This window comes from Python bivittatus, unplaced genomic scaffold (genome assembly GCF_059951505.1).
Source record: "Python bivittatus isolate LINGU-HERP-01145 unplaced genomic scaffold, Pbiv_v1 ctg000220_np1212, whole genome shotgun sequence".
Classification (NCBI taxonomy): domain Eukaryota; kingdom Metazoa; phylum Chordata; class Lepidosauria; order Squamata; family Pythonidae; genus Python; species Python bivittatus.
The window spans coordinates 20560821-20588177 of NW_028277048.1; the positions used below are offsets into that span (position 1 = coordinate 20560821).

General features: G+C 42.1%; 1 protein-coding gene across 3 annotated transcripts in view; it reads right to left on the reverse strand.

Annotated features, from left to right (window-relative positions):
• Positions 1-1423: 1423 nt before the first annotated feature.
• Positions 1424-27357, reverse strand: part of CSRNP2 (cysteine and serine rich nuclear protein 2) — a 41788-nt gene continuing 15854 nt past the window's right edge. For all 3 annotated transcript variants that reach the window (XM_007420724.4, XM_025167087.2, XM_025167092.2), the window contains 4 exons: positions 14208-14448; positions 11770-12029; positions 7587-7883; positions 1424-6373 (listed from right to left, as the gene is read on the reverse strand). In XM_007420724.4, the coding sequence (XP_007420786.2) occupies positions 5474-6373; positions 7587-7883; positions 11770-12029; positions 14208-14358 (1608 nt within the window). In that variant the 5' untranslated portion in view covers positions 14359-14448 and the 3' untranslated portion in view covers positions 1424-5473. The remainder of the gene's footprint in view (positions 6374-7586; positions 7884-11769; positions 12030-14207; positions 14449-27357) is intronic.

Consider the following 27357-nt stretch of genomic DNA (forward strand, 5'->3'; position numbering starts at 1 on the left):
TTATGACCTTGTAGGCCCTTTCTTGGATTGTCACTGTTCAGACTTATACTTGTCAGTCCAAAATCTTGCTAGTGCTTGTGGCAAACTCTTCTGCTGGAAAGACACATCTACTCCCTCAAGGTGCTGGAATAAAGTTTGTTTCATATTGGCCAGGGAGCAGTGCAGAATAAAAAGAAAAAAATTGCAGAATACACATTAGTACAACGTGGCTTATTTGCTAAATGTACATTGTCAAAATCATATATCAGTTTCTATGCTTTCAATCTTGCCAGCTAAGAGGGGAGAGATCCATATGTCTTATGCCAGTTGTTTCTTCCATCCCCCTTCTCTGAGATGTTTCAGGGATTGTATTACTCTCAAGTTGCAATTGTGAGAGGGAATCAGTTGGAAAGGAGGTTAGGAGGCCAGTCTTGAAGCTGAAGCTTCTCTTCATCTAACTGAATCACAACCCCACCCCCACTTTTCTCCTTTCTGATGCTGATTTTGCAGGTGTAGTGGTAACCCAAGGCAGCAAAGGATTGGGAGGGGGGCAGCTGAGATACCGCCGTTCACTGCTGTCAAAAGAGAAGACCCAATCTATTCTGTGGTCTCCCAAGAACCTGAAGATTGCAGGATTTTTTTTATTATGAAGTGTAGCAGACTTTAAAAATCCTTTAGTGGGGGAAGAAATTAGATTGCATGTAGTATACCAGAAGCTGGAATTCTGGACAGAATGTAACTTGAGGACGTCTGTATTTGAGCAAATCATAAAATGTGTGAGAAATGTGTGTATTAAATGTATTTTACTTGAAAAATGAATGTTTACCATTAAAGATGGCAAGCTGGCTAACATAAAAAAAATGCATCATTTTTTAAGTGTGGAGTTTCGAAGTCATTCTGTTAACATGTCATCATTATGACTCCCCTTGAGTATCTGAGCTTGACTAATACATTACTGGAAACACCAAAGCTATGAATAGTTGTTCCCCCATAAAGTAACCAATGACCACTAAATTCATGATCCAGGTCTTCATTGTGTATACCTTACTCCAAGTAGTAGGATCAGTCTTTTTAAAATAAAATCTATACAAGGGAATAAGCCCTTGATGTGTGAAAAGATTTTTCCATAAGGTTTCACTATGAGGTAAATTGATAGACTTGTTACAAATCAAAGTTAAGCCAAATGGCTAAACTGCAAAAACTACCTGAGAAGGTAATATCTACAATGACCCAGTGCAGGATCTCCCCACTGCGTGGAGGATACATCGCATATACTCTGACTTTCTTTAGGCAGATGCTATAGTTTTACAAGTGCTGACTATGCAAGTGTTAATTACTTGCGAAAGGGAAGGAGCATGCTTAGATACCAGAACATGTGCACGTACACTGGGTCTGTAACTGAATATAAGGTAACTACAATTTTGAGGACAAAATCCACTCGATGTAAGTTTACGCATTTATTTGTTTTTACATTTAAATATCCTCTTTAAATACAGCATTATCACAATGAAAAGAACATAAAAGGCAAAACAAAATGTAAAGGACCTGACAAGCTTTGGATTCACATTGAAAATGCCACCTGTGTATTTCCTGCAGGAAAGCAGAGCTATGAAGTTACCAGTTGCAAGTGACAGAGGACAGGGCTGGTACCAATTATGTCAGACCAGGGCTTAGTTAATAGACGTCTCTTCCAGGTAGTAAAAGGGCTGTCCTGTAAACAGTTCAGTAGCACCAAAAGAAGGGAAGGGGAGGGAAAACAGGTGAATGTACCACCACATCAGAGTAAGAAAAATAGTTTTGTTATTAATAACAAAAGGGAGACAGACAAGAGAATATGCCTTTTTGCATTAAAGAACATTCTTCAAACAAAAGCTTTCTAAGAAGTCCAATCTCTAGTACAGGATTTAGAAATCAAATTCTGTCATTTGAGATCAATGCCCATTCTTAATTTTTTCATACTGCTCAGGAAGGAGTGTTTTTTTAGCCATTTTCCCTACAAATAGCTATTTATTGTTTTTGTCATAGCTAAGCATTGCTTTATCCCCCCGTGCCCACATTGCCAAGATCATGGGCACAAAAGACCACCAGATAGATGTTGCTGGTTCTCATGGAAATGATGGCATAAAGCCAGTGTAACATTTAACAGTTCAGATGCTATGTGAGTTTGTTTTTTTCCCAGTTAGCTACACCTCTGGGTGAGAATGCAGTTTTTAGTGTTCGGTTTCTACCAAGCTATTACAATAATCGTTGCATCCTGGAATGTCAGTCATGAGAACTGTTTCTGCATTATCAAAATGGAATTCTGGTATTTAAGTGTGAAGCTGCTTCCATTTTCAGAAAGTGTATTCCACCAAACCATCTGTCAGTATTGGCATGTGGCCAAAGGGTGCAACAGCTTAAGCACTCAACAGGAGATTCTTGTACTGTCAGATCTGCAAGAATTGAGGTAAGCCCCATTTAAAACTTGATTTTAGGGCTGATCACGCCCAATCCCCAGAATAACACCATACAGTTAAAAGCAGCAAAGCCTCTGGCTTTAGCCATACTGTAGAGCATATCTACAGCACAATGGTTCCTAATTCAGGGCTACATATTCAGGGCTGGAACAGCGTAGGAGTAATATAGGAAAAATACAAGTGCATCTTGTCCTGAAACAAACCTGTGCTAATAACAGCTGCACAGTGCTGTTTTCACTGTAGCTGTGTAGAAAAGCAAGCAACTATGGGGACATTATTATAAATATCCAAAGTGCTTTCCGGTCTTGAGAATTTTATGAGAGATTTTAACTGCCTTCTCCTTAAGCTATATACCTACCAAGCTATGTACTTGATGTAGGAGCAAACTGCTCTAGAAGTGGCACATCCCTATTCTGTTTGATTCGGAAGTGAAGTGCACCAGACAAATTTGCTACAGTGAGTGTCGCAGCCAGGATTGGCTGCCTTTGAAAATAAATCCAGCTTTTTATAGCACCATTTGTTCTGTAAACTACAAGTGAGATTTGGGAAGGATCCCTCCTAAAGACACCAGTGGACCCTCAAACCCAACAGTAGCCTGGGGGCAAAGCAGCATGGAGTAAAAGCCTAAACAGCCCTCAGGAATGAGACCAGCATATAGGAAGGAAAGCGTATGTCATGCAGCAACATATGCGTGGCTTTTTAAAGACAGAAAAAGGGCTATGGACATTTTAAGGCTGCACGTTCATCCTCTTACATTTTAAAACAGACATTTGCCCATTGAACATAGCATTGCTTCTAAACAACCCTCTGTAAGAGGTGGGGATGAGAAAGCAATTAGGTACTTACCAGTTTGGCAAAGTAAAGGAGCCCCAGCTGTATACTATATGCTAATCAGCCCAAGGAGAGCTTGGGTGAAATAAAGTGAAAATCAGGATTTTAGTACTCAAGTCTTCGCAATATTCTGAAGCCTTAACAGGAGTTCATGTCAATAGCTATGGTCAGTTTTTCTCTGCTGTCGCTTACACAGCATTCGCTTGTACCTACTCCATCTTACAGAGAGTCATTTTCAGGAGGATCAGCTTTTCTAGATGCACTGGCAGCACTGATTGCTTACCACTGATCATTTGGAAGGCTTAGTTAAGTTAGGCTTGGCTACTCCAAAGTAGCTTTGCAACTAAGGGACATAAGACGTCCAAGCCTGTTAATCTCATTTCCGGACTTAGCATCTAGAAACTTAGATGGCTCAGCTTCCACACAAATCTAGTTATATGCCTGAAAAAAAAACAACCTCCTATCTAGGTTCTGATGGTGCCTGCGTTAACTCTCAGCTGGGAGGCAGGTTTTGATGAGGACATATATCCCTCCACAGGCTACTTAAATTCCACCTTCTCTTATGCATAAGGAGTTATGGATAATTTAAATATCCAGAAGCCTTCATGCAAGTCATTGTAGGCCTTGAGCAGTCTGAAAAAAGAAAGATTCCTAAATACAGGGAAATCAGTTCTTGCTAAGCCCCGGTCCATTTTGAGATACACCGCAGGGATGTAACGTGAGCTGGGTCAGAACAGGTGACTACAGAGAAAGGCAATGATTATCTGCTGTTTACCACAAGATAGAAGAAGGAAAGGATGCCCAGGAGGCTGGAGAAGAAAAGTGCTTTTGTTATCCTATAGTGAGGAAAGTGGTCATAGGGGTGAGTGGCAGCTATAAGGACATCCTTTCTCCTTTTATTCCAAGACCAATTGGAACAATTAACTACACACTTCCCCGGGAGGGGGATTGCAGGTGCCACCTTATTGCACATTTACTGATCCCTAATGCTTGTGACCCAGCAGGCTGCAGTTCTACTGCATACAGACCTGGTGCCCTTTCAAGTCATCCAGAATGCTGGGTTGCTAAGCAAGGAGCAGGGGAACAGAAAGCTTTCAGCATCATCTCCAAATTCTTGTGCAACTAGAATGGAAAAGACTGGAATAGTGAAGGCGAAAAGTGATTAATGAAACCATGGGGCAAAAGGTTAAGTACTTGGTAGAATCCCCTGCCCACCCAAACTGGCAGTTCTTTCAAAAGGAAGGTAGATCCCACTCAATCCTAGGGCATTCAGTGCTCACAGAACCAGATCCCCAAAGGGGTTCTAATCGGAGGTGACAACCTCAGCTCAGGAACAGAGTCAGTGACAGAGCATGAGTCACATGATGTCCGTAAACATTCAGCATTTAAAAAAAAAAAGAAAGTAATTTAAACTTAATCAGTCCCAGCAAAGGCCAGCAAAATGGGCCATGAATGTGTTTGGATGAAGCTACTGGTGGGGGCAGAGGCTCCAGGATGAAAATCATTTTGTACGACAGTTGCATGCCAAACTGTAGGTGTAGCTAGTCATGATCAAAGTTAATTCATAGTGAATTTAAAAAATATATGGGATTCTTCCAGGGAATGAAGGGCAGTAAATGTCACATAAATAAGAGGTTGCAGAGCTTAAGCTGTGTAACTGGTTAGAGCAGTTCAAGCAAGTAAGGTCACCGTTACCAAGACACAGCACTGAAAGTGACAGAAGGGGATGGGTGGCGGCGGCGGCAGCAGCAGCTTCACTTGGGATGAGCAACTGGAGGGAGAGATTCCACCACGCACAGAGACTGACCGATGTCATGAAGCAGCAACAGTGTTCTCTTCTGTCTGCCCTCCAACCCATCCAGCGCTTTAGAAAAGGCAGCTTTGCTCTATTGCTTCCATGAGACACATTCACATTTGGTCCTTGTAGGATGGAGTAAAGTGCCTCCCCTACAAAGTTCCATGTAGATGGGTCCATTGTCTATGGGTCCAACCTCTTCAGAACCAAGAGGCTGCCCAGCTAGTAGACAGATCCTCCTACTCTGAGGCAGCCATAAGTGCTTGTTTTAGTTCCTTGTGTGGTGGAGCCCACACAAAGCAGTCCCTCTCCTCTCCCTCCCCCACCCAATATTAAACAATTCCCAATGGCTGTGGCCATTTGATAAAAACATTGTCAATAAATAAACATCAAGATGATGGGTTGGGAATTGTCACACGGTCAGAGCAGGTCCCAAAGAGCATTCCTCAGAAGAGGAGGGGAGCTCACAGGCTCTCTCTGGAGATTGCTGCACCATGTTCTGGGGCCGCAAACTGTCTTGTGGCACGTCTGTGTGGAGTGGCAAGCTTGGCAGAGGAACTTCAGACTGACAGCTTTCAGAAGACAGGGGCTCAAAAGATACAGCAGCCTTCCCTGTTTCTGCACTGCTGGTGGCTGTGGCTCTGCCACAAGACACCAGTGAAGTCACGGGGACAGAGTAGATGCTTAGCTCCTTCTCATCTGGGTAACGAGGGGGCACCTCAGGCTCCTCTGCTCTACTTTCCCCCTTCACCCCCAGCACTGACCTTTGGTCAACCTGATAGTACACAACAGGCCCATTGTTCAAGTAGGGCTGGTCGCCCTCAGCTGAGCTGGCTTGCTCAGAACTGTCCGTGAAACACAGAACAGAGGAACCTGGAGGCAGCTGAGCTTGAATGAGGATTGGTGTGGTGAGGCTTGGGCACATCCCTTCAGAGACAGAAAGCGGATCCTCCAAAATGCACACCCCAAGGCTTTCAATTCTGGAGCCACTGCTAGAGTCTTCCTCAGCCTTCAGCCGCTCCAACTCCTCAGCTGTCTGAAGATGCATGACTGCCGTTTCATTCTCCGCCATGAACTCCTGGAAGTCCTGTGTCTCTGGGGACTGGCTTCCCAGCCAGTCACTGCCGGAGCTATGAGGGGTCTCTTCATCCAGAACCTGGGCCCGGCTCACCTGCCGTTTATTCTCTAGCTCTAGTTTCATAATGGTGTGCAGGTAGTGAGTCCTCACCCGGATGGGATTGAATTCAATTCTCCCAGCCATATTCCCACAGCCATCTCTGGAACAGCCGCATGGGAAGGACATTCGGTCCACCTAGGTGGGGGAAGTGAGGGACAGTGAAACTGTGCCTAGTATGAGAACTGAGGAAGTGACTGGAAGGATGAAAGCCTGGCCAAAGTGAGAGCAAGTGAACAGATGGAAAATCAAGTCAGATGGAAAATGGAAAATCCATGCAAGTGGTTATTGAAAAGCAACTGGCTAGGTAGCCCTCAAGCAACCCAGAATCCCCCCAGTCAATTCCCATGGACATTCCCCTAGTTAACCTACCTCTAAATCTTATATTCCAAGGAGAATCAAAAGAAATAAAGAATGGCCTGGAGTACGTCTGATTCTATCTATTGTGAAAGAAAAAATGCGCTCTGTGACACTTTATTTGTCAAGCAATCAAATGCTCTTTCAGGATAAAAGCGCTTTCAGAAAAGAGGACCTGAAATCCTTTGCCAGAGCTACACATTTAGTATGCAAAAGATATTGTGGGAAAGAGAGAGAAAGAGAGAATTACTTTGCCAAGAAAATATTAAGAGCAGAAATACCAATGCACACATTCCACAGGAAAAGCAAAATGCTATAGATGAGAACAGTGCAGAGCATGAAATATGGTTCTGGAGAAATTACCCAGCATCTTGGATGTTGGGAATCAGAAAAGAAGCAACTAAGATCTCCTGGGGTCAAGACTTCTGGATTCTGAACAGCCTTTTGTCTCTTCCTTTTGACTAAGAAGTGTAATACTGTAAATTAAATACTATGCAAACGTGATTAAAATTGCACAAATGCTGCAGAATTTACGTTAACATTTGAGCAGATTCTTTCACGCATTCATTTCACATAGCAGCCAACAGAGGGAAGCAGAAGAACAGTGGATCCACACACATAACCACTGTGACTCCACACCACCCTGGAAAGCTAGTGCTATTTCCCAAGGAACTTCTCATCCTTTTAGCTCCCCATCCCAGAGACTGGCTACATCTTGCCATTTGTCTTTCTCCACAAACCCAAGCAGGATCTTCCCTCCTGAATTATTCACTTCTTTTTTAACTTCAGCCTTGGAGCAACTAAGGCGACAATATATTCTATCACCCCATAAGACCTTTCTAGGTGGGCAGATAGCAGTTCTCTTTAAATCGCCTCTTCTAAGCTCAGACTCAACACATAAGTAGGCCTTGAGAAGACACCTCTCTATATCAAAAAGACACACAGGCAACAGGAGATATAGTTCAGGCCAAAGCCTAGCGGTTTCCCCACTGACCTGGCATTTAATTCCAGCCTGGCTACAGGCACAGGCCTCCGGATCACAGTACAGCCGGCAGTCACACCCACATTCTTCTCGGGAGAGGCGGATGGCCCGAAGTTCTTGTTTTTCCTCTGCATCAATGCGATGAACGCCAGAGGCTCGAAGTAAAGCTCGCCGCCGCTTGGTAGGCAGTGGCTGTAAGAAGAAGTAGTCATCCACCTCCACATTCTCTACATCAAGGTCATCATCAGAGACATCCTCAAGCGTCAAACCATCAGCCTCTTCTGACTCCACAGTCCCATTCTTGGTCAGCTTAGGGTAGGGTGTGGGAAAGAACAGAGAACACATAGACACAGACACCAGCAAAGTTAATCTTGAAACTGAAATCCCATCAGCTTTGCAGTCTGAAAAAAAAAAGACAAATGATTTCCCTGGGTTTAACCGAACAGTAATTGTCACCCATTTCCCTCAAATAATGACTCCTCCTGGGCTGTGTTCTGACAATGATCCAGCTTTCTGCACTGTCAAAGCTGGAGTATTACCAAAACTTGCTTCTGCTCTGCCTGAACAAGCTGTCTTTTATCTTGTCCGGACAGAGAGGGAACAAGTTCTACCAGTGATCCAGCTTTATATGCACAGGCCAGAGCACAGTTAGACCATGTTCTGGGCTTTCAATTCTCCTTTGCTTGCACAACCCAACAGCCAGCTTGTCCAGGGCGAATGGGGACAAATTCTGACAGTGATCCAGCTTTGCACACAAGCCATAGCCTTGTTAGAAGACATTATGGGCTTTTGTTTGATCAAACCAGCTGTTGGCTTGTGCGGGCAGATCATGATCAATTAAGGGATGGTAGTTTAGCTCTTTGCACAGTCATTCATAAATTCCCCAGCTCCATACCCACCCTTTTTAACCTTTATCCAAACTATCAGCCCTTAAAATCTGCACCTTCAAACAGAATTATATCAGAGGGAGGTATGTATATCATTCAGGTTATTTGGGATGGGATATTTCAAAACACTGAGGTCAATGGTTACCTCCATACAGCCCTGTAGATCTCATTTCTTCTAAGACTCAGAGGAGATACACATACAAATGTATGTAGTATATTTTTCAAGCAAAAATCCCAGGTTCAAATTTGATATTTCTAGATAGTGGCATCTAAAACCATGAAGAAACCTTTCTCATCAGTGTAGACCAAGATGCTTTAAATATTTCACCTTGACTCTATGTTTATCAGCCTTTAAACTTTGTGTTATGATGTTAAGTTATTTACACAGTGAAATAAATATACACTGCACTTAGCAGAATATTAAGAAGGGAAAAAAAATACAGTGTCCTTTTAAGTGGGAAACCAAAAAAATCTGAACCATGGGCAACATGGAAGCAGGTATTTGCATCTTTTAATCTGTCCAGATTGGAGGCAGTAATCAAGAGGGCAAGGCTGATGGATGATATCACATGACACTCCCATCCACACGAGCATGAGGTAAATAGGCCTTTCAGATCAGGATTTTCCACTCTGTCCCTAACAAGATCCCACTTTTCCCCAAATGCATTTTCAGCCAGAATTTGCTACCATTTGTGTATTTGCTAAATTCATGTACTTCTCCCTACAGGTAATAGGCATAGTAATACAGACAAGACAAAAAGAAAAGAGTGGTTATAATATTACCGAGTGCAGAACCAAGAGTCTTTCAGAAGTGGTAGAAAACAAAGTATTTTTTAAAATCATGAGCTACACACTTCTTCCTAGGAACAATGCATGCATAGTTTTGAGGCTGATACGCAATCTACTGCTCTAAAAAAATCATTTAATAAGTTCTGTCAGAGGACACAGCCCCTCACTTTCAGCTATATGAGGCTGAGCACAATAAGCCAGGTGGTCTCCTTCAAATCTGGGTATGTTGTTACAGCCATCCTCAAATATCACTGATGGCAAAAACAAAGCAAGGAGAAGCTGTTTCATCAGACTAGCCATGGTATTACAGAGGACCATTCCTCAGAGACATGATGCAACCCAGCTGAGGACTGAAGTTAGAGCTAAGCTCTCTGCTTGAGCACAATCCTGTCTCCTTCATGGTCAGAGGGAAGTAGTCAGTGTGACAGCTGGAGCTTGGATTTGGGAATTCTAGGACCCTGCTAGGTCTGAGGGTGACCTTGATCCAATCATTACATCATAACCTTGCTGAGACACTAAACACACTCACAGCTTGGTGCTTCTTACACCAAATGGATGACAGACATGACAATTTGCATTACTGGCCACGTGGAAAGCACTGTAATCTTTCTATTGGCAGACACACCTGTCCTCAGGGGCAAAGCAGAAAGTACACTTGGTTGATTTGTGCCTCATACCAAGAAACTCATTTCTGCTGTACAGAGTACAAATTTGTTTCATTCCAAACTTTGGAGTGGAGAAGACCTGTATAAGGTTTTTTTGGCAGAGACACGGCAGCATGGGGAAAAAGATGACATAGATTGTTATCAGATAACAAGCTTTGGAAGGTGGGTGAATAAGGACCCAGATATGTGGGAAAGGAGAATTGCCATTAAAAATGACAAGGAATTGCGTGACAAATATTGAACTGAAGCTTTCAAAATATAGCTGATAGGATCCTCAGCATTTCTGTGCCACCAAGAGACTATGGTGGGGAAAAAATGCGATTCTCAGAATGCCAGGTTGTACATGGAATATACAAAACACTCATGTTTGGGAGAAAAGCACTTCACACAATATGTGAAGGGTTCAGGATTACCATACTGGTATTGTCATTACCAAACCTGCAACTACTTTTTTGGAATGTCTTTGTGAGGCAGGGGGTGGGATGCTTGTTTGCTGTGATTAGACTCAAGTGTTTCTCAACTGTTTTGGTGCTACCCCAATGATCTCTTCTAACCAAATACTCTAGTTTTACAACCACAGAGACTGGAGGAAGCACAGCATGACAACAGCTTCCCAGATGATGCTATGCTTGTTTTCAGAAATACTCCACCTCAGACTACAAGAGGGGTGGGTTGGGGGGGTATCCAGGACAGGTGCTCATTCATACAACTAAAAACACACCCAAAACACCCACCACAGAAAGCTAGCAAGTCACAACCTAGATCCTTCTCTCTGGCGTGCACGTTCACAACATTCAAGGATTACTGCTTCTGGAGAAGGTGGCCTATGCATGAACAAGCATGGATTGTATAAGGGCAAACCTGGACCTTGAAGCAGTGCAGTTCAGAAACAGGTTTCCTTCACCAACTAAAAGAAGTAGGCCACAGTTGCAGGACTACAGAATGAGTATTTGTCCTTTTTGCTGAGCTGGTTGTCATGGTAGCAAGAGAATGATTGGAAATTCTACGTTTTTTGACAGAAGCATTCAATCCAGTAAGGGAAACCCAGTTGCTAGGCAACCTACAGGACACACCGACCAGACAGCCAGAAGGCATGATAAAGAGAAGGATGGAATAGGAAGCTTGCTGGAGGAGGCTAAAAGGGAGAGGCTTTCACTGCAATTGCTGAGTCTTCTCATGAATCAACTTGACAGAAACCAGAGGCTAGAAAACCGGTTGGAATCACTAGCAATACTTGTCTCTTGGCTGCGCGGGCCCCTCCACTACTGGATGGTGGGGAATCCTTTAGCTTTCCTCAGGAAGCTCATCTCTGACCCTTCCTCACCAAGCCCCAGGGGGAAAGCTCTTATCAAGTTCACATTCGTTCACTTCAGGAATAAATTCTTGAATGCTTATTTTCACATTACCAACTGCATTTCTCATACTCCAATACAGACGTAGGGGTGTATGTATTCTATGAAATACAGGGAAATAGGGAAAAATCGGCTTCAGTTTGGGGTGCAGAATTAACATAATGGATTCACCAGGAAAGAAAATAAAAATGAAAAATAATCAGAAGTGCATATTTAGAATGCTATTTCCTATCATCTTACCGCATAGCATAACAGACAGATAAGAGCCCAGCACATGCCCAAAAGAACATATGATCACCTAGGCCTTCTCTGCTACTTCCCATAGGTAGGCCTGATATGGATTAATCATTACAGATTGGGAAAATGACTACAGGCATTCAAAGTCAATTCCCCAGTCACTTTGCTATATTAGCTGCATATGTGGCAAAATATGGCCAAGCTACAGCACCAAAAACTGCAAATGAATGACCGAAAGGGACTTTTCTGCCTGCCAAAACCCTACCTTCATTTTCTTGGCATGAAGCTTCTCTTCCTTCAGGTGTTCTCGAAGGATCTCACGGTGATTCACTTCCTGTTCTTGGGCAAATTCACCAAGGGTATACCTGCGGACAGAGTTGTGGCGCTGGGCCATGCCCAGGGAACTGCCCCCTTGGCTAGGAACGCTGGTAAATCCCTGACGCCTTGCAAAGTAGTACACAGTCACCTGGTCGAAGCGCACATTCTTTCTACGCAACTGTTTCTGCCTTTTTAAGATGGAGGTTGCTGAGATGCAAGAAAGCAAAACAAAAACACTGGTTGAACATGGAAGGAAGGATGGGTCTCCCTTCATACACCCCATTTAATACTTCCTTCATTGTTACAGAGCACCCATAACAAACTGTTGTTTGTAGAATGTGTCTTCCACCACAGCAACTTTCAAAATTTTCTGCACTGACATACCCGCCACTTAATCCCTAAGCACCGGACAGAATTCTGAGCATGTTCCAGGATATGAAGAGCACTGGCCGAACCTGCAGGGTTTTACTGTAGCTCTGAACGACCAAAAGTGCAGTCTCTAACCTATTTAAAATTCTGGCTATGTACTGCAGAGGCGTATTAGTAGTGACAGGCAAGCTGTCTTTCCAGAAATCTGGGAAATACTGAGAAATCTTTAGGCTTTGTAGAACCAGTGCAGCACCACAATAGATTTTCAAATGCCACTAACAGTGTAAAACAACAGGCATGGCAATGTTTTGTCGAGTCAGGTCCTTATCCTCATCCAGCAAATCATCCCTTACATCCAACCTCCTTCCCCAATCGTAACCAGCAATGAAGTTAAAAAAACAGGCAAGCCTATCTGAGTAACAATCATAAGGAGAGAATGTAAGCTATTTGAACTATCAGCTATTCTACTGACTAAAGCAGTAAGACTAAAGTCCTGGAACAAATAGCTTGATTAATTTCTTATAACACTTAATGCTCCAAGAGTGGACAAAAGAGGGTAATCAATATGGCTATGCAGAACACGAGGGTAGACATGTGATCCTAGGAAAAGGCAGCTGCCTTAGGGAATTTATTTTACTAGGCTTCTACACTATTCTAATCATGTCTGACTCTGAGCAGCTTACAGAGATCCAGAACAGTAATAAGGTTAAAAGCTAAACATAAACATGTAACCAACATAACAACATCCTGCATTGAGGAAAAACCATGAAAGCATTTATTTATTATATTTATATAACCGCCCATCTCACAGAAAAGTGATTCTAGGTGGCGCACAATAAAAACAATAGTACAATAAAAATATTATAACAAGTACAACTTTAAAAAATCAACATAATAGTAAGACAGTAGAGAAAGACTAATGTTAAAAAACAATGCAGCCATCTCATTATATCACCATTTCTGTGAGATCATCAAGCCTGTTGACACAGCCATGTTTTGAGGGCCTTCCGGAAGGATATCAAGGATGGGGCCAATCTCATCTTCCACAGGGCAGGTGCCAAGGCAGAAAATGCCCATCTCCTGGGTCCCACCAAAAGCATTCAATCAGGAGAGAATGAAGTGACTCCCTCAGTCTCCCAAAACTTGCTGAAATTATCCAGGTCCTGCAAAAAGCTAATAGGGTTGGCACCCATCTGATATCAGGGGAACACTGCTCCAGAAAAGAACAGTGACTGAAAAGGGCAGATTCTGACATCCCTGCAGATGACATTCCCTAAGGGCTGGGAGCTAGACAGAAACTTCTGTTCCACATCTCACAAAGGATAAGCAGAGACCACTGGAGGAAGGGAGTGGATCATTCACCGCGTCGTCCGCTCACCCCAGAGCACTTTTCTGCCTTGAATCTTAAGTGTTGCATGGCTCTGCTAATCAAGGTATTGTGGACTAACCAACTCTACACTGAGCATCCCAGAGCAATAGCAACTCTTTACATAATTTATACCCAATAAACCTAATTTATACCCAATTTATAAAAAGCAATAGGAGTCTGGATATATATTCTACTAGAATCAGATTGTGAAAAAGGATACTACACACTCTCTTATTAGAATTATTAACTCCATCAGATTGAACTCACTGATAACTACAGATTCATTATATGATCAATTTTGATCAGACTGTAGTCCAACTTATTGGAGGGCATCTGGGTCAAAGAAGGTTGGCTAAAAGGAATTACAAGCTGTCTTTCGATTGCTTTTGACAAGTTTTTCTTGGTTGGCAACACAGAAGCAGCTACCTAGAAGTCCAAACCTACTACCGCTGCTTCACCTTGGAAATCATCCCATTTTTGCAAAAGCGTGACATCACTGAAGACTCTCCTGATGAAGCAAGGCTTCAATGACTAACAGTTGGAACAGGTAAATTCTCCTAGAAGTATTGTCAGAATTCATTAATAATGATAATAATGTGGTGGTACTGTGTTACAGACAGGAAGGCCCCTCTAATGCCAACACTTACGAATGAAGCCTGAGGAGCTTGGAGGATTGACGCTATCACAGCTGTCTGCACTATCGCTGTTGGAGATCTCATCGTCGGAATTGGAAATGGGCGAGCCCACATCCACATCATCAAACTTCCTCTTGAGGCCGGCACTTGCGATGGCATCCATTTGTCTCTGGCTCGCATGGAGAGCCAAAGAGAGATTGGTATTAGCTGAGGATTTCTGACTCCAGGCCTACTGATGGGATTTACCAGGTACCTAGTGAGGACAAAGGGGGGAAGGGATTAGTAACCACCTCATGTCATGCAACTGCAACACACAGGATGTTCAGGCACTGCAGCAAGTCAGCTCATGCAGGTGTCATGCATTTCTCAAGCTTTCTTCTTTAGCTGTTCCCCACTGTTTTTTTCCCCCAGAGCTGAATTAAATGGCTTCTAAGAAGAGCCACCTATGTCAGATCGATTCCCATGTATATATTACAGACACTATTCAGCTCTGTGCTGCTTTTAGTAGTTCATCCATCCAAAGCTGCCTATTACTTACTGGCTGGCACCACCAAACAGACAATATGCTGGGAAGCAGGGTATGAGATGTCCACCTACAGCTCTCATATCCTTTAAGCCAGGAGTGGGTAACTTCAGGTGGCCAAAGGTTGGTGCCCTGGAAATTTCCATCTCTTTACTATGACGAGTTCTGGAGGAGCAGTTGGATATAGTAAGTCTGGTTTAAATTGCTGTATACTCAACACAAACACTTTCAGGTTTCTATATATTTTTATCAGGTGGATTCATACGTGAATGAAAAACTAACACCAGACTGCTTTCTGCAGATGCTTTACTGTATTGGCATCCAACAATCCAACACAGCTCCCACCACCCCCATGAGCATACAGGTGAAACTCGAAAAATTAGAATATCGTGCAAATGTTCATTTATGTCAGTACGGCAACTCAAAAGGTGAAACCAATATATGAGATAGACGCATTACATGCAAAGCGAGATATGTCAAGCCTTACTTTGGTATAATTGTGATGATTATGGCGTACAGCTTATGAAAACCCCAAATTCACAATCTCAGAAAATTAGAATATTACATGACATCAATAACACAAGGATTGGAAATAGAACAATATCTGACCTCTGCAAAGTATAAGCATGCATATGTACTCAGTACTTGGTTTGGGCCCCTTCTGCAGCAATGACTGCCACAATGCGGTGTGGCATGGATGCTATCAGCCTGTGGCACTGCTGAGGTGTTATGGAAGACCAGGATGCTTCAATAGCGGCCTTCAGCTCCGCTGCATTGTTCGGTCTCATGTCCCTCATCTTTCTCTTGGCAATGCCCCATAGATTCTCTATGGGGTTCAGGTCAGGCGGGTTTGCTGGCCAATCAAGCACAGTAATCCCATGGTCATTGAACCAGGTTTTGGTACTTTTGGCAGTGTGGGCAGGTGCCAAGTCCTGCTGGAAAATGAAGTCAGCATCCCCATAAAGCTCGTCTGCAGAAGGAAGCATGAAGTGCTCCAAAATCTCCTGGTAGACGGCTGCGTTGACCCTGGACTTAATGAAGCACAGTGGACCAACACCAGCAGATGACATGGCTCCCCAGATCAACACAGACTGTGGAAACTTCACATTGGACTTCAAGCATCGTGCATTGTGTGCCTCTCCATTCTTCCTCCAGACTCTGGATCCTTGGTTCTCAAATGAGATGCAAAAGTTGCTCTCATCAGAAAAGAGGACTTTGGACCACTGGGCAACAGACCAGTTCTTTTTTTTTGTAGCCCAGGTAAGACGCTTCTGACGTTGTTTGTTGTCCAGGAGTGGCTTGACAAGAGGAATACGACATTTGAAGCCCATGTCCAGGATCTGTCTGTGTGTGGTGGCTCTTGATGCACTAACTCCAGCCTCAGCCCACTCCTTGTGAAAGTCCCCAACACTTTTGAATGGCCTTTTCCTGACAAACCTCTCCAGGCTGCGGTCATCCCTGCTGCTTGTGCACCTTTTTCTACCACACGTTTCCCTTCCACATAACCTTCTATTGATGTGCTTTGATACAGGACTTTGGGAACATCCAACTTCTTTTGCAATTACCTTTTGGGGCTTTCCCTCCTTATGGAGGGTGTCAATGATGGTTTTCTGCACAACTGTCAGGTCAGCAGTCTTTCCCATGCTTGTGATTCCTACTGAACCAGCCTGAGAGACCATTTAAAGGCTCAGGAACCCTTTGCAGGTGTTATGGATTCATTAGCTGATTAGAGTGGGATTTCACACTATTCTAATTTTCTGAGATTGTGAATTTGGGGTTTTCATAAGCTGTACGCTATAATCATCACAATTATACCAAAGTAAGGCTTGACATATCTTGCTTTGCATGTAATGCGTCTATCTCATATATTGGTTTCACCTTTTGAGTTGCCTTACTGACATAAATGAACATTTGCCTGATATTCTAATTTTTCGAGTTTCACCTGTAATGGACTCAAAGTGACTTCTTTTTTTGGTGCCTTTGAATCAGTGTTGACTCCTGGCGACTGCCTGGACACGTCCCTGCAGTTTTCTTGACAAGATTTTCAGAAGGGGTTTGCCACTGAGTTCTTCCTAGGGCTGCTCCCAGCCTCCCAATTTCTAGCCTGATGCCTTAACCATTACACCAAACTGGCTCACAAAAGTGACTTAGGCACAGCAAATGCATATGCAAAATCTCCAGGCCTTTCCCATACCAAAGCAATGGTTTGCACATCCGCCTTCCTTTTCATGGATCCTACAGTCATTCAAATAGGCTAGCATCTTTAAGCTTCATAAGTAACCATTTAATCTGGCTTATTCCACTTGAGAAAAAAACGTGTATGTTTCCTGACTGCAAATTAAGTAAAAACTTGCTATACACAGAGTACTAAATTGGCTATAGTTAAATTGATGTTCAACAATTATAGGTTTGTAGACTTTGTACACAACAATGAAGGGTACAATGGGGATTCTGAAGCCAGTCCTGTCATACTGCTAGGTTCAACAAGTCTACTTTCAGAACTAAAATTCAGCCAACTATTCCTGTCACATATTCTGAGAGCCGACCTTCAAACCAACACAAAAGTTTATAGACCTCAACACAATAGAGGAAAAAGAATTTAAAGTTATTGTTTACTCTACCAAATTACCATAAAAGTTCAGATTAAAAAGATGGAAATGTGGGTTACTCTGCAAGACTATACAGGTAGTCCTCACTTAGCAACCACAATTGGGACCAGCACTCTTATAGCTAAGCCTGTGGTCGTTAAGCGGAAATTCATGTGACTGTAAGAGGCTTATGACCTCACTTCCCCTTTGGCCATTAAGTGAATCACTGTGGTCACTAAGTGAAACATCACATGACTGCAACTTACGATTTTACTTCTACATTCTCTATTAACTCTGTTTGTTGCAAGCCAGTTGTAAAGCACACAAATGGTGATCATGTGATTGCGGGATGCTGCAACAATTGTAAATGTGTGACAGCTGCGAGGCACCTGAATAGTGATCACGTGACCATGGGATGCTGTAATGGCCATAAATGTGAGGATTGGTCGTGAAGCATTTTTCTTTTTACACCATCGTAACTTCAAACAGTTGCTAAACAAGTTGGTAAGCAAGAACTACCTGTATGTACTTTCCCATAATTCCAGAAAAGGTTTGTTCTTTGTCCTTCATACACCCCACTCTACTAGGATCAGCCTAAGTCTCCCCTCCCCCCAGCTTTCTAAAAGAAAGCAGGTAGAGTTGTCAGAGAAATAATTGCAAGTGTTGAATTTTGGAATTCTATTTTTCTGCCCCTTGCCTTATTTATTAACAGCTGAATTCTAGGCTCTTTGAACCTTAGAGAGGGACCTGACGCCAACAACATGGACTCCTTGCTATTTCTGTTGTGTTTTTTAAACACACACAAATGTGCACTTGTTGCTGATGAAATGCTATGCATTCTACAGTAGATTAAAACTGAGGGCTCTGAAGGTACCAGTTGTGTTCATATTCCTGACCATGTTTACAAGTCAAATATGTGGTATGCACTCTATGTAGCTAATTCTGCATTTACTTTTATGCAATGAATGTACATCACTGGAAGGTGCATAAACATTCCTAGTAAAGGCAAACAGGAATTCTGACCAAATATGAATTGGCTTCAACACAGCAGATGCCAGTAGGGAAATGCAACCATTTTACCATACAATGCACCAAGGAATATGCTTGTTTATGCCAATTATACTGGGGAAGGCTACCCAGCTATTACTCAATAAAAATATCGACATTAATATCTTTTAAATGTAATCACTGATTTTTTATAGTGGCATGACCTTGGCTCAGACCTATTTTGGTGTGGTCTGCTATCTGGCTAAGTCATGGCCAACAACAGATGTTTCAAAGAAAGGTGTATCAGAAACCCAGCATTAGTCAGGAGCATGATAATCCTATCCTGTGGCAGTCAAATCCTTATCTCCAATAGCGAGAGATGAAGTTAAGCCTTAGGAGACATGTGCATCAGGGTTTAATTTATATGCAGCAGACCTGATGACCTACTTCAGCAAGGCTTAGCCTGCATGAGGGAAAAGGAAACCTAGGTTCTATGATAATATTGCTTTTCGATACTCTAAAAAGAGTTAATGGTAACAACAAGATAAGCTGGGAATCTTGCCAACCTCAGTGCAGAATGAAAGTCACAATAGAAAAGTGGGCAAAAAGGATCACAATGAAAAAATTTACCAACTGTTATTCAAATGAGGGACAGACAAATTTCAAGTTAACCTGGGGAGTAGAAGGAAGAAAATTGTGGTAGGTCCAGAAAGATGATTGCTATTCTGTCTTCACCAACTGAACATGTAGTGCAATGTACAGTATGGAAAAACCATAATCCAGCAATTGTCCCCAAACCCAGTCTCTAGCCTGACTATGAAATTATGAGTGGCCAAAATAATAAGAGTTTAGGTTTCAAAACCCAGAAACGATAGAACAGCTGCTCTGCTTTTTAAAAATTTATAATGTTACTGCTACTGTATTACACTTCTGTTTACAATGATACCTATAACAATTTGGGATATCTTTTGAAGGGTGGTTTCTGTATTTTAAATATAAATAATATGCCTGTGTAGCAAATTAGTGTGCAGTGTTAAGTATTTCCTATGTTGCACTTGGCCCTTTCCTGCAAGAATCTGGGATTTTTCCCCCCTTACTGTAGGTTTTTTTTCACAGTATGGAAAACTGCAATAAGCATGGGGCAAACTTATGCCTGCTATGCTAGGACCCCTGCTGTTATATCTCATATATAACAAAAGCTGCATTAGAACAGAGAAGAGGCCTATCTTCTTCACATAATGGACTTCAGATGTTTATGGGAAGCCCGTAAGAAGGAGATGAGTTGAATCACACTCCCCTCCTCCTCCTGGAGAGAGGAGTGTGTGTGCACCTCCAGTAAGAGGCCTGCTCTACCACCAAAAATGAGACAGGGCAAAAACTGTCTCTCTGCTAGCATTTTTCTTTCCACATTAGCTTATGACATACAGACATGCAGAAACAAACATTCTTGCTGGAGGAAGGGCAGGCCGCGTGTGCTCTGAATGTAGGCTGTAACTCCAAAATTAGTAACAGACACTATTTTTTTTTTTTTAAACACAAGCACTACCATCATTTCTCTGCAGCCTAGCCTAACACAGCAGGACCTTGATATAGAAAGTCTTTGGGGGAGGGGGAACGTAACATTTCTCCCTAGAAAGAAGCAACCAACAGCCAAAAAGAGGAGAAAAAATCCCTCCAGGCAGCCCTTCCACCAAGAAAGTATTTGGGTTTGCTGGATACCAAGTGGTTCTTCTTTGAAGCATCTCATTCTCTTGAGAGAGTAACAGCTACTAACAAAGACTGCTCCAATCCCTTTCCCTACAGGTTAGCTTCTAATTTACCCATTAGCAGAAGGACTTGTTTGAAAGGTAGAAGAGAAATGCTCACAAATGGCGATCACTTGCTCCTGTAAAACCCTGTCTGCCAGAAATTAAGGAAAATGCACAGCTGAATTTGTCACCCATCACTGTAGTGTTATGCTCTCTGTGAGTGTATGTGTGTGCCTTCAAGTCAGTCTTGGCTCCTGGCAACTGCCTGGAGAAGTCCCTGCAATTTTCTTGGCAAGGTTTTTCGGAAGTGGCTTGCCCTTGCCTGCTTCCTAGGGCTGAGAGAAAGGGACTGGGCCAAGGTCACCCAGCTGGCTTTGTGCCTAAAGTAGAATTCAGTCTCCTGGTTTCTAGCCTAATGCCTTAACAACTACACCAAACTGGCTCTATGATATTATACTCTAAAGAAAAACCAGATATTATGGTGAAGGAGGCAAAGGAGGTGCAGCTCTATTGCAGAAGAGAGGTAGAACATTACTTTGCCACAACTACCCCATGAAAGAAAAGCACCTGTTTTTTAGTATATTTTGCCTCTAGTTTCTCTAATACATCTCCATCTAAAAAGAACAAGAATGCTATCAAGTATTTCCTATATTTCTTATGCTCACTCAAAATGAAATATCTGGTCTACATCAGAAAATACAAGAAGGATGTACCATATTAGCTACAATAATAAGGTATGTACTTACCATATCAAGTAAGGATATCTAAACTGAACTTCAATTCTACAGTTGGTCAGCACTAACGAAGAACAATCTAATATATTTACAACATTTCCAAAAATAGAAGGGATATGAAAGAAAGGGGGAGGAGGGAACCCTGAAGCACGCTGTGAATTTCTTTTCCTATCTCCACTTTTCTGCAGCAAGACATTCATTACAGAACAATGGCTTTTCCTTTACTCTGCTGGGAGACAGATTAGTCTGAGCACAGGCCTTGATTTTTAAAAAATGTGCCTGATGACTGGGAACAAGAGAGAAATAATTTCATTTCCAAGAGAGAAATAACTTTTTAAAAGCTGCCCTTTCCCCACACAAAATGCAAACACTGCAGGTTAAGGAGAACAAGAAATGAAAAGGAAACAGCTCTTGAAGGAATCCAGGGTCATCCTCAAATGATATGCTAGAGGAGGAATACATGAAGGGAAGCGAGAGATATTCAGAAAATAGAGCACCGCAACATACCAGAAAGAGCTTCTCAACCCTGAGAAATGAAATCTGGTGGGAAAACAGCCTTGAAGTTAAAACAACAACACCCCAGTAATCCATTGCCAGAAGCCGAAGCTTCATCCTTAAAAATCACTGCTTTAAAAGTTTACAGAAATGCCACTCTGCAACTCTAATCCACTGTCTTTTGTAGAATAAACTCCAGCTCACTGCCTTTCATAAAAGAAAAGACTCCGCAGAAGTAGAATTTGGTCAGCAAATTTCATGAATTTACTTCCCACAACCTGTGCACATGTTGGTGCCACTCCATCACCACCCACCCAGACTAGCCCCGCCCACTTCTTCCTTGCACTTGTCTGTTCCCTTCTACATCCTAGCAACTGTCTCCATAGTAACAAAGCTGAACAAATGGGCTTGAAAGAAACATGCCAGCCAGCTGTGGCATACAGCAGCAAGATGATCCTGACTGCATGCCTCAGCTTCTTGGGAAGAGCTCTGTGGTGCTAGCAAATTGTGTCAGAGACACACACCCACACACAGAGAGACAATATTCATACTCCACTGTTGAATCTTCAGCCCTCTTCATAATCAAGGATTTACATTCCCTTCAATTGAGAAATGTTTCTAAGAAGCAGGAGGGAATATAGCAGCTTGATTTCTGTGTCTGCTAAAGGAAAGAGACTGATCCTGTCAACTGAGGCAAATCAGGGAGCCAAACATAATTCTGTCATGTGGCAAGCCACTAATTACTCATCTCTGATTTCTCCACCTTTAGGTAGGTCAGCACTTTTGCAGTGGTGCTATTATGTTCTCTTATCATGCCGTTAGCCACACAGAGTCATGAACTTGAGATGGGAGCCACAGAGACTGAAACCAACTCAGAAGCTAGTTTTTGATTGTTGGGACCTTTGGTGTAAACCAATAACGAAGCAAAAGGGTTCCTGACTCACCGGTTCCTCTGGAACCAAACTTGCCACCTGTAAAACCTAGTCCTGGTTGATCGGCATTCACACTCTTTGAACACCAATGAGAAAAGAACTGCCTCACGCCTTGCAACTGTTATGCGCAACCAGATTCAAAAGCTGCATATCTGACTTTGTACTGTCACCCGCTTCCGTAACTCTAGCATCACCTGTTTGTTTTTCTCTCTCTGCCCTTTCATACAGCATTAGTTTCCTAAGTTACTTCACTCTACTGTAAGCCCATGAAAAACAAGTGTTTTTTAAACATGTTTATACAGCCAGAGTGGCGTAGAAGGTAAGGTGTTGGATTAGGAGGGGGGAAGCTCACTGGCTACCTTGGGCCACTCAACTTACTTCACAGGATTGCTGTGGTGGGGAAAAGAAGGAAGACAGCGTGTTACGGACACCGCCCTGAATGAAAGGCCGGATAGGAATCAAGTAAGCAGACAGTAAGCACATAAACACATTTGGGTGTCCGCCCCATACAACAAATCTTGCATTTAATTTAATGAAACTGCTGACAATCTCCTCCTTGTATGACTTGTTCTATTTTGTCTAAAAGCCATTTTGGACTTATTGTACTTTTGTCCTGTGGTGGAACCATGTACTGGGATATGTTCAGAGTAGTATTTGCATATGTGTGTGGTTTTTATTCTATTTTTATTGTATTTTATATTGTTTTTATTGTATTTTAATTAATATTTATTGCTGTTTTACTGTGAACCATCCAGAGTCACTTTTTTGAGAGATGGGCAGTATCTAAATTTGAAAAACAAACAAACAAACAAACAAACAAACTAAATAAATGTAAAATGCTACTCTGAATTCACTGCAGATTTCTTTCAAAGCTTGAAAGGAACCATTTTTGGAATCCATGCTTCTAGAGAAAACCAACTTCTGTTTTAGAAGCCTCACAGTATAAGGAAATCTCAGAACTTGTGGCTAGTTCTTCTCAGCAATATATATTTAATGAGTTTGACTTACCCTTGAAAGAACCTATTACACTTCAACTCATTCTACAAACTTCTTAAAATCAATAGGTCCAGAAGCATCCTATCCATTATTACCTGACAGAAACATGCTTAAAACTACCATTTTCTAGATTCTGCAAAATCTTTTCTAACTGAAAAGCTTCGTTGTCCTCACTAAAACTATCAATAGGACTCTTAATAAAAAAAAAAAAACCTTGAAGAGACCAAAGCATCAGATTCATAATGTCTCTCCTCCCCATCTGTCCACTGAACCACCCAGAGAGCAGCAACATGAAACCTGCTACATGCAAGTGAGAAATGCTTCATTGATCAAGAGAAGCATCACCTGCTTCTCATTATGGCAAAGAATTCCAAACATCTTGAAGACATCCTACAGTGTTTGGGAAGAACTGATGGGAAGGGCAGTAGGAACCCCTTGATGAAAAACCACTAACAAGTCATTAACAAAGGAGGGAAAAAAGAACTGGAGGGGGGCGCAGAGAAGAAAACCCTTCAAGGGAATTATTTGGCTTAGAAAAGGAAGTAACAAGGAATCTGAAAGATGGAGATTACAAAGGGGAACACAGCTTCAAAAGACAAACATCAACTGTGTGCACTAAGCCCAAAATTAGTTTTCCAGGTCTGCAAGTAGTATCCTATTTGCCAGAGGGAGAGAGAGAATGCAATTTAATTCATTCACCAGATTCACAAAACGGAAGTTTCATATGACTATGCAGGCTCTGCTGATTGAACAAGGCTTTCTAATGCTTGGGACTGCAGTGCTGAGTATAATGTTTTATGCTCAGATGGCTTTATAAATGTTCACTCCTCAATCCTCACAGCAACACTGTGCAACTGAGCTTTATGTAAGCTAAAAAGTATTTATACATCACCTTATGCTATGCTTTCACTAGGGTTTGCTGGCACAATTGGCTGAGCTTGTACCTACACTAAACCATGGTTTGTTGTGATATGTGAACCTATCTATCCTCTTCCTGGCCTCAAATACTAACTGGAAATTTGATGTGGTTTCACAGTCGAAAAGAGGTCCAAACGTAAGCCTAACCTATCTACTGCAGTAGGTCTCACTAGGATGTACTTTGGAGCCAAAAAAATACAGGAATAGGACATGGCTACTAATGCCTTATGACATAGTCCTAATATTCAGTCAGCACGAGACTTATGCTGTCTTAGAAATCAAGCTGAGGCTGCCTATTGGTGCCAGTTTCCCTCTGCATGGTAGAATTAGGATGCTGGGAGAATGAGGTTTTTTTTTCCTCCTCCAATTATTCTCTGAAAAGCAGTTGGTTCAGTCAAGGTTAGGAAGTCACTAACTCAACGGAAGATCCGTGGGGGCTCTCATGCTTGTAGGTGCTGTATTTCTAAGGGATGGGGACATTTTCAAAATAGAAGCCATATAGCTAATTAAATCCACATCACTCAGCAGATTCTAATGTTTTGAATATTTCAATAATTTTATTTACCAGAATGTACTGATATCAAAGTCTATTTAAAATAGAGAATACAATGGTCACATGAGAAAAAAAAATCTGAGCAGATTCTGCCACTAATAGTTGGGCTGCAATATATCTATGAAAGATTTAGTAGAAATGAAGGCTTTGAGTAAAATTTGGTAATTAATGGAGATACTAGAATGGGTGGGGAAAATACCATAGGAAACAGCAACTTCATAAGAGTTATTATAAGATTAACTAACACAAATCCGATACCCATAATTTTCATATAGTTTTGTTTCTTGGAAGCAAAACGTGAGAACAGGGAGCTGCTCCATTTCCATAGTTTTAGGGTGCTTTGTCCCAGCTGCCTGGCACTGATTATGTCTCCTTATAGTCTGCATGCACCATGCTGTAATCTCACTAATACTACCCTGTTTCTTAGACAAAAGAGAGCTAGTGAAAAGCAAGGTTTTGAAGTGATTAACCAACCTCTGGAAAAAAACCCTCACATTTCCCCACTGGAATTCCCTTTCAAACTTCATAAGCACTTTATGCCTATTGTGTCCCCTCCCCTTCCACCCCCACTGCCATTTTGCTCTCAATCAAGGCAGTTGTACAGGAATTCTATTCAAGGCTAGGGAACATGTGACTGTGGACATCTTCGGTACCCATTAGGCTCCCCTCCCCCTTGACTTTAGCTTATTTTCAGATCCCTTTAAGAAAAATATTAAATGGGTATCTAGCACACTGCAAAGCAAAGTACCCATTGCAAATATTGCCTTTATTTAAAATGATGTCTCTGGGCCCCACAAAGGCATTCTCAGAAAACAGAAATGGTAAGTAGGTGCATCCTGGAGCTTTATCTGTTACTATGCCAGGTGTCCAGGAAAAGCCCAAAACCAAGATCAGATCAGACGGTGGGGATGGCTAAAGGGATTAATGGAGACCAGTGTTATCAGCTTGTCTTCAGATAAATGGGGGACTGTAACTGGCCAGACTAATCAGGCTAAGCATTTTCTGAACTGGCAAGCTTTCCCATGGCAACCATTTTAAGAGAATGGCTACAATGTACTCAAAATGCCAAATCAGCTTACAACTGTCAAAAGGTTCCCTCCTCCTCCAAGATCACAAAAGCTAAGAGATGTGACCCAGAAGAAACAGAGAGGCAACAGAAAAGAAATATGCTAAAGAGAAGGAATACTGAAGAGGTTTAATAACACCTTATTTAATTAAAAGCAGGGAAATGCAGCCAGCTTTTTAATTAGCTCTTTTTCATGCACTGGTGTTCAGAGCAAGAGGAATTATATTTCATCGCTAGGCATTAAGTGGCCTAGAATGGTCCAAGGTGCTTGGCTTTGGGAAGGGATCTCAAAATGCTTGAAAGGATTCAAGAATTCTGGAAGTGCAACATGATACAGAGAGGTTTTGGCCCTTATTAATACAGAGTTTGGGAAGAGTTATTAAGAGTTAAAAGCCTTACTACATTTCTGCAGTGTGTCAGATGTCTCAGGAATAGACATCTTTATATAAATATATATCCAAATATATCCCAGTTTCCTTTTTAGTATGCCCACAGTATGCAAGAAACTCAGCAAAATTGGCCAGCCCTATGGAACATTCTCCCCCCAGAGGCGAGGCAGGCCCCCCACTCTCCCAGTCTTCTGGAAAGGGGTGAAGACCTGGCTCTACCAATTTACATGGGGTGTGAGGAGGGGTAACCAACCCTGGGGGTGGCTGGCACCCTGAAGATGCTCCCATAGGTTAATAAATTTCATTTACCATTGGTTTCTTGGAATACTTTATGTACATTGTTTTATTGTATTTTAATTAGTATTTATTCTTGTTTTATTGTAAACCGCCCAGAGTCGCTCCTTGAGTGAGATGGGCAGTGACTCAATTTGAAATATAAATAAATAATAAATAAAATTCATCCATCCCTTCCTGAAAGCTAGAGCTCTCCATGCTTCCCCAATGTTAATGAGATTCCTAGAGTAAGCTGGATTGTGAGCACTTGGATCTGTTAAGTAATGAAGAGGGGAAAGCCCACCTTATAGAAACTTCTGCAGAACACTATTATTTCTTCCTCTGGGCAAACCAAATCTATTCAGAAGGGGAAAAAACCCTAAAGGATAATGTATAATCAGGATGGAAATGGATGGGATGTTATGATGAGTAGGTCTTCTGGAATAAAGTCACTCTCAAGTCCAGCTCAATTCCTAGTGACTTCTATGGATACATCCATGTAGTTTTTTAAAATCTGTTTTGCCACTGCCCCTTGCTAGATTTTTTTTAAAATCCAAGTCTAGAATACATCACTATTAGCCAAGGTGGTCCCCTACCCATGTATTAACCAGGCCTGATGCTTAGTTTTCTAGATCAGCCAAACTCAACTGCAATCTGCTTAAGCCCTGTTGTAATATGCTTAGTCTTTCCTTATCACCCAGCTAGATGGCAACATCTAGTCAACCTTGGTTATTTTGCAAAAAACCTAAGGAAGAACAAACATGGTGAATACTTAGATATGATTTTGCTGGCAGTCTCCAGGCCCATACTAGACTGGGAAATCAAACAAACATCCTGGAAGGAGGCAACAGCAAACCACTTTGGTATTGTTAAGAAAACTGCATGGATGCGTTTCATGAGGTTACCAGGGGTCAAGTTCAATTTGAAAGAAACTTTACATTTTAGTCTTTTCACTAAGGC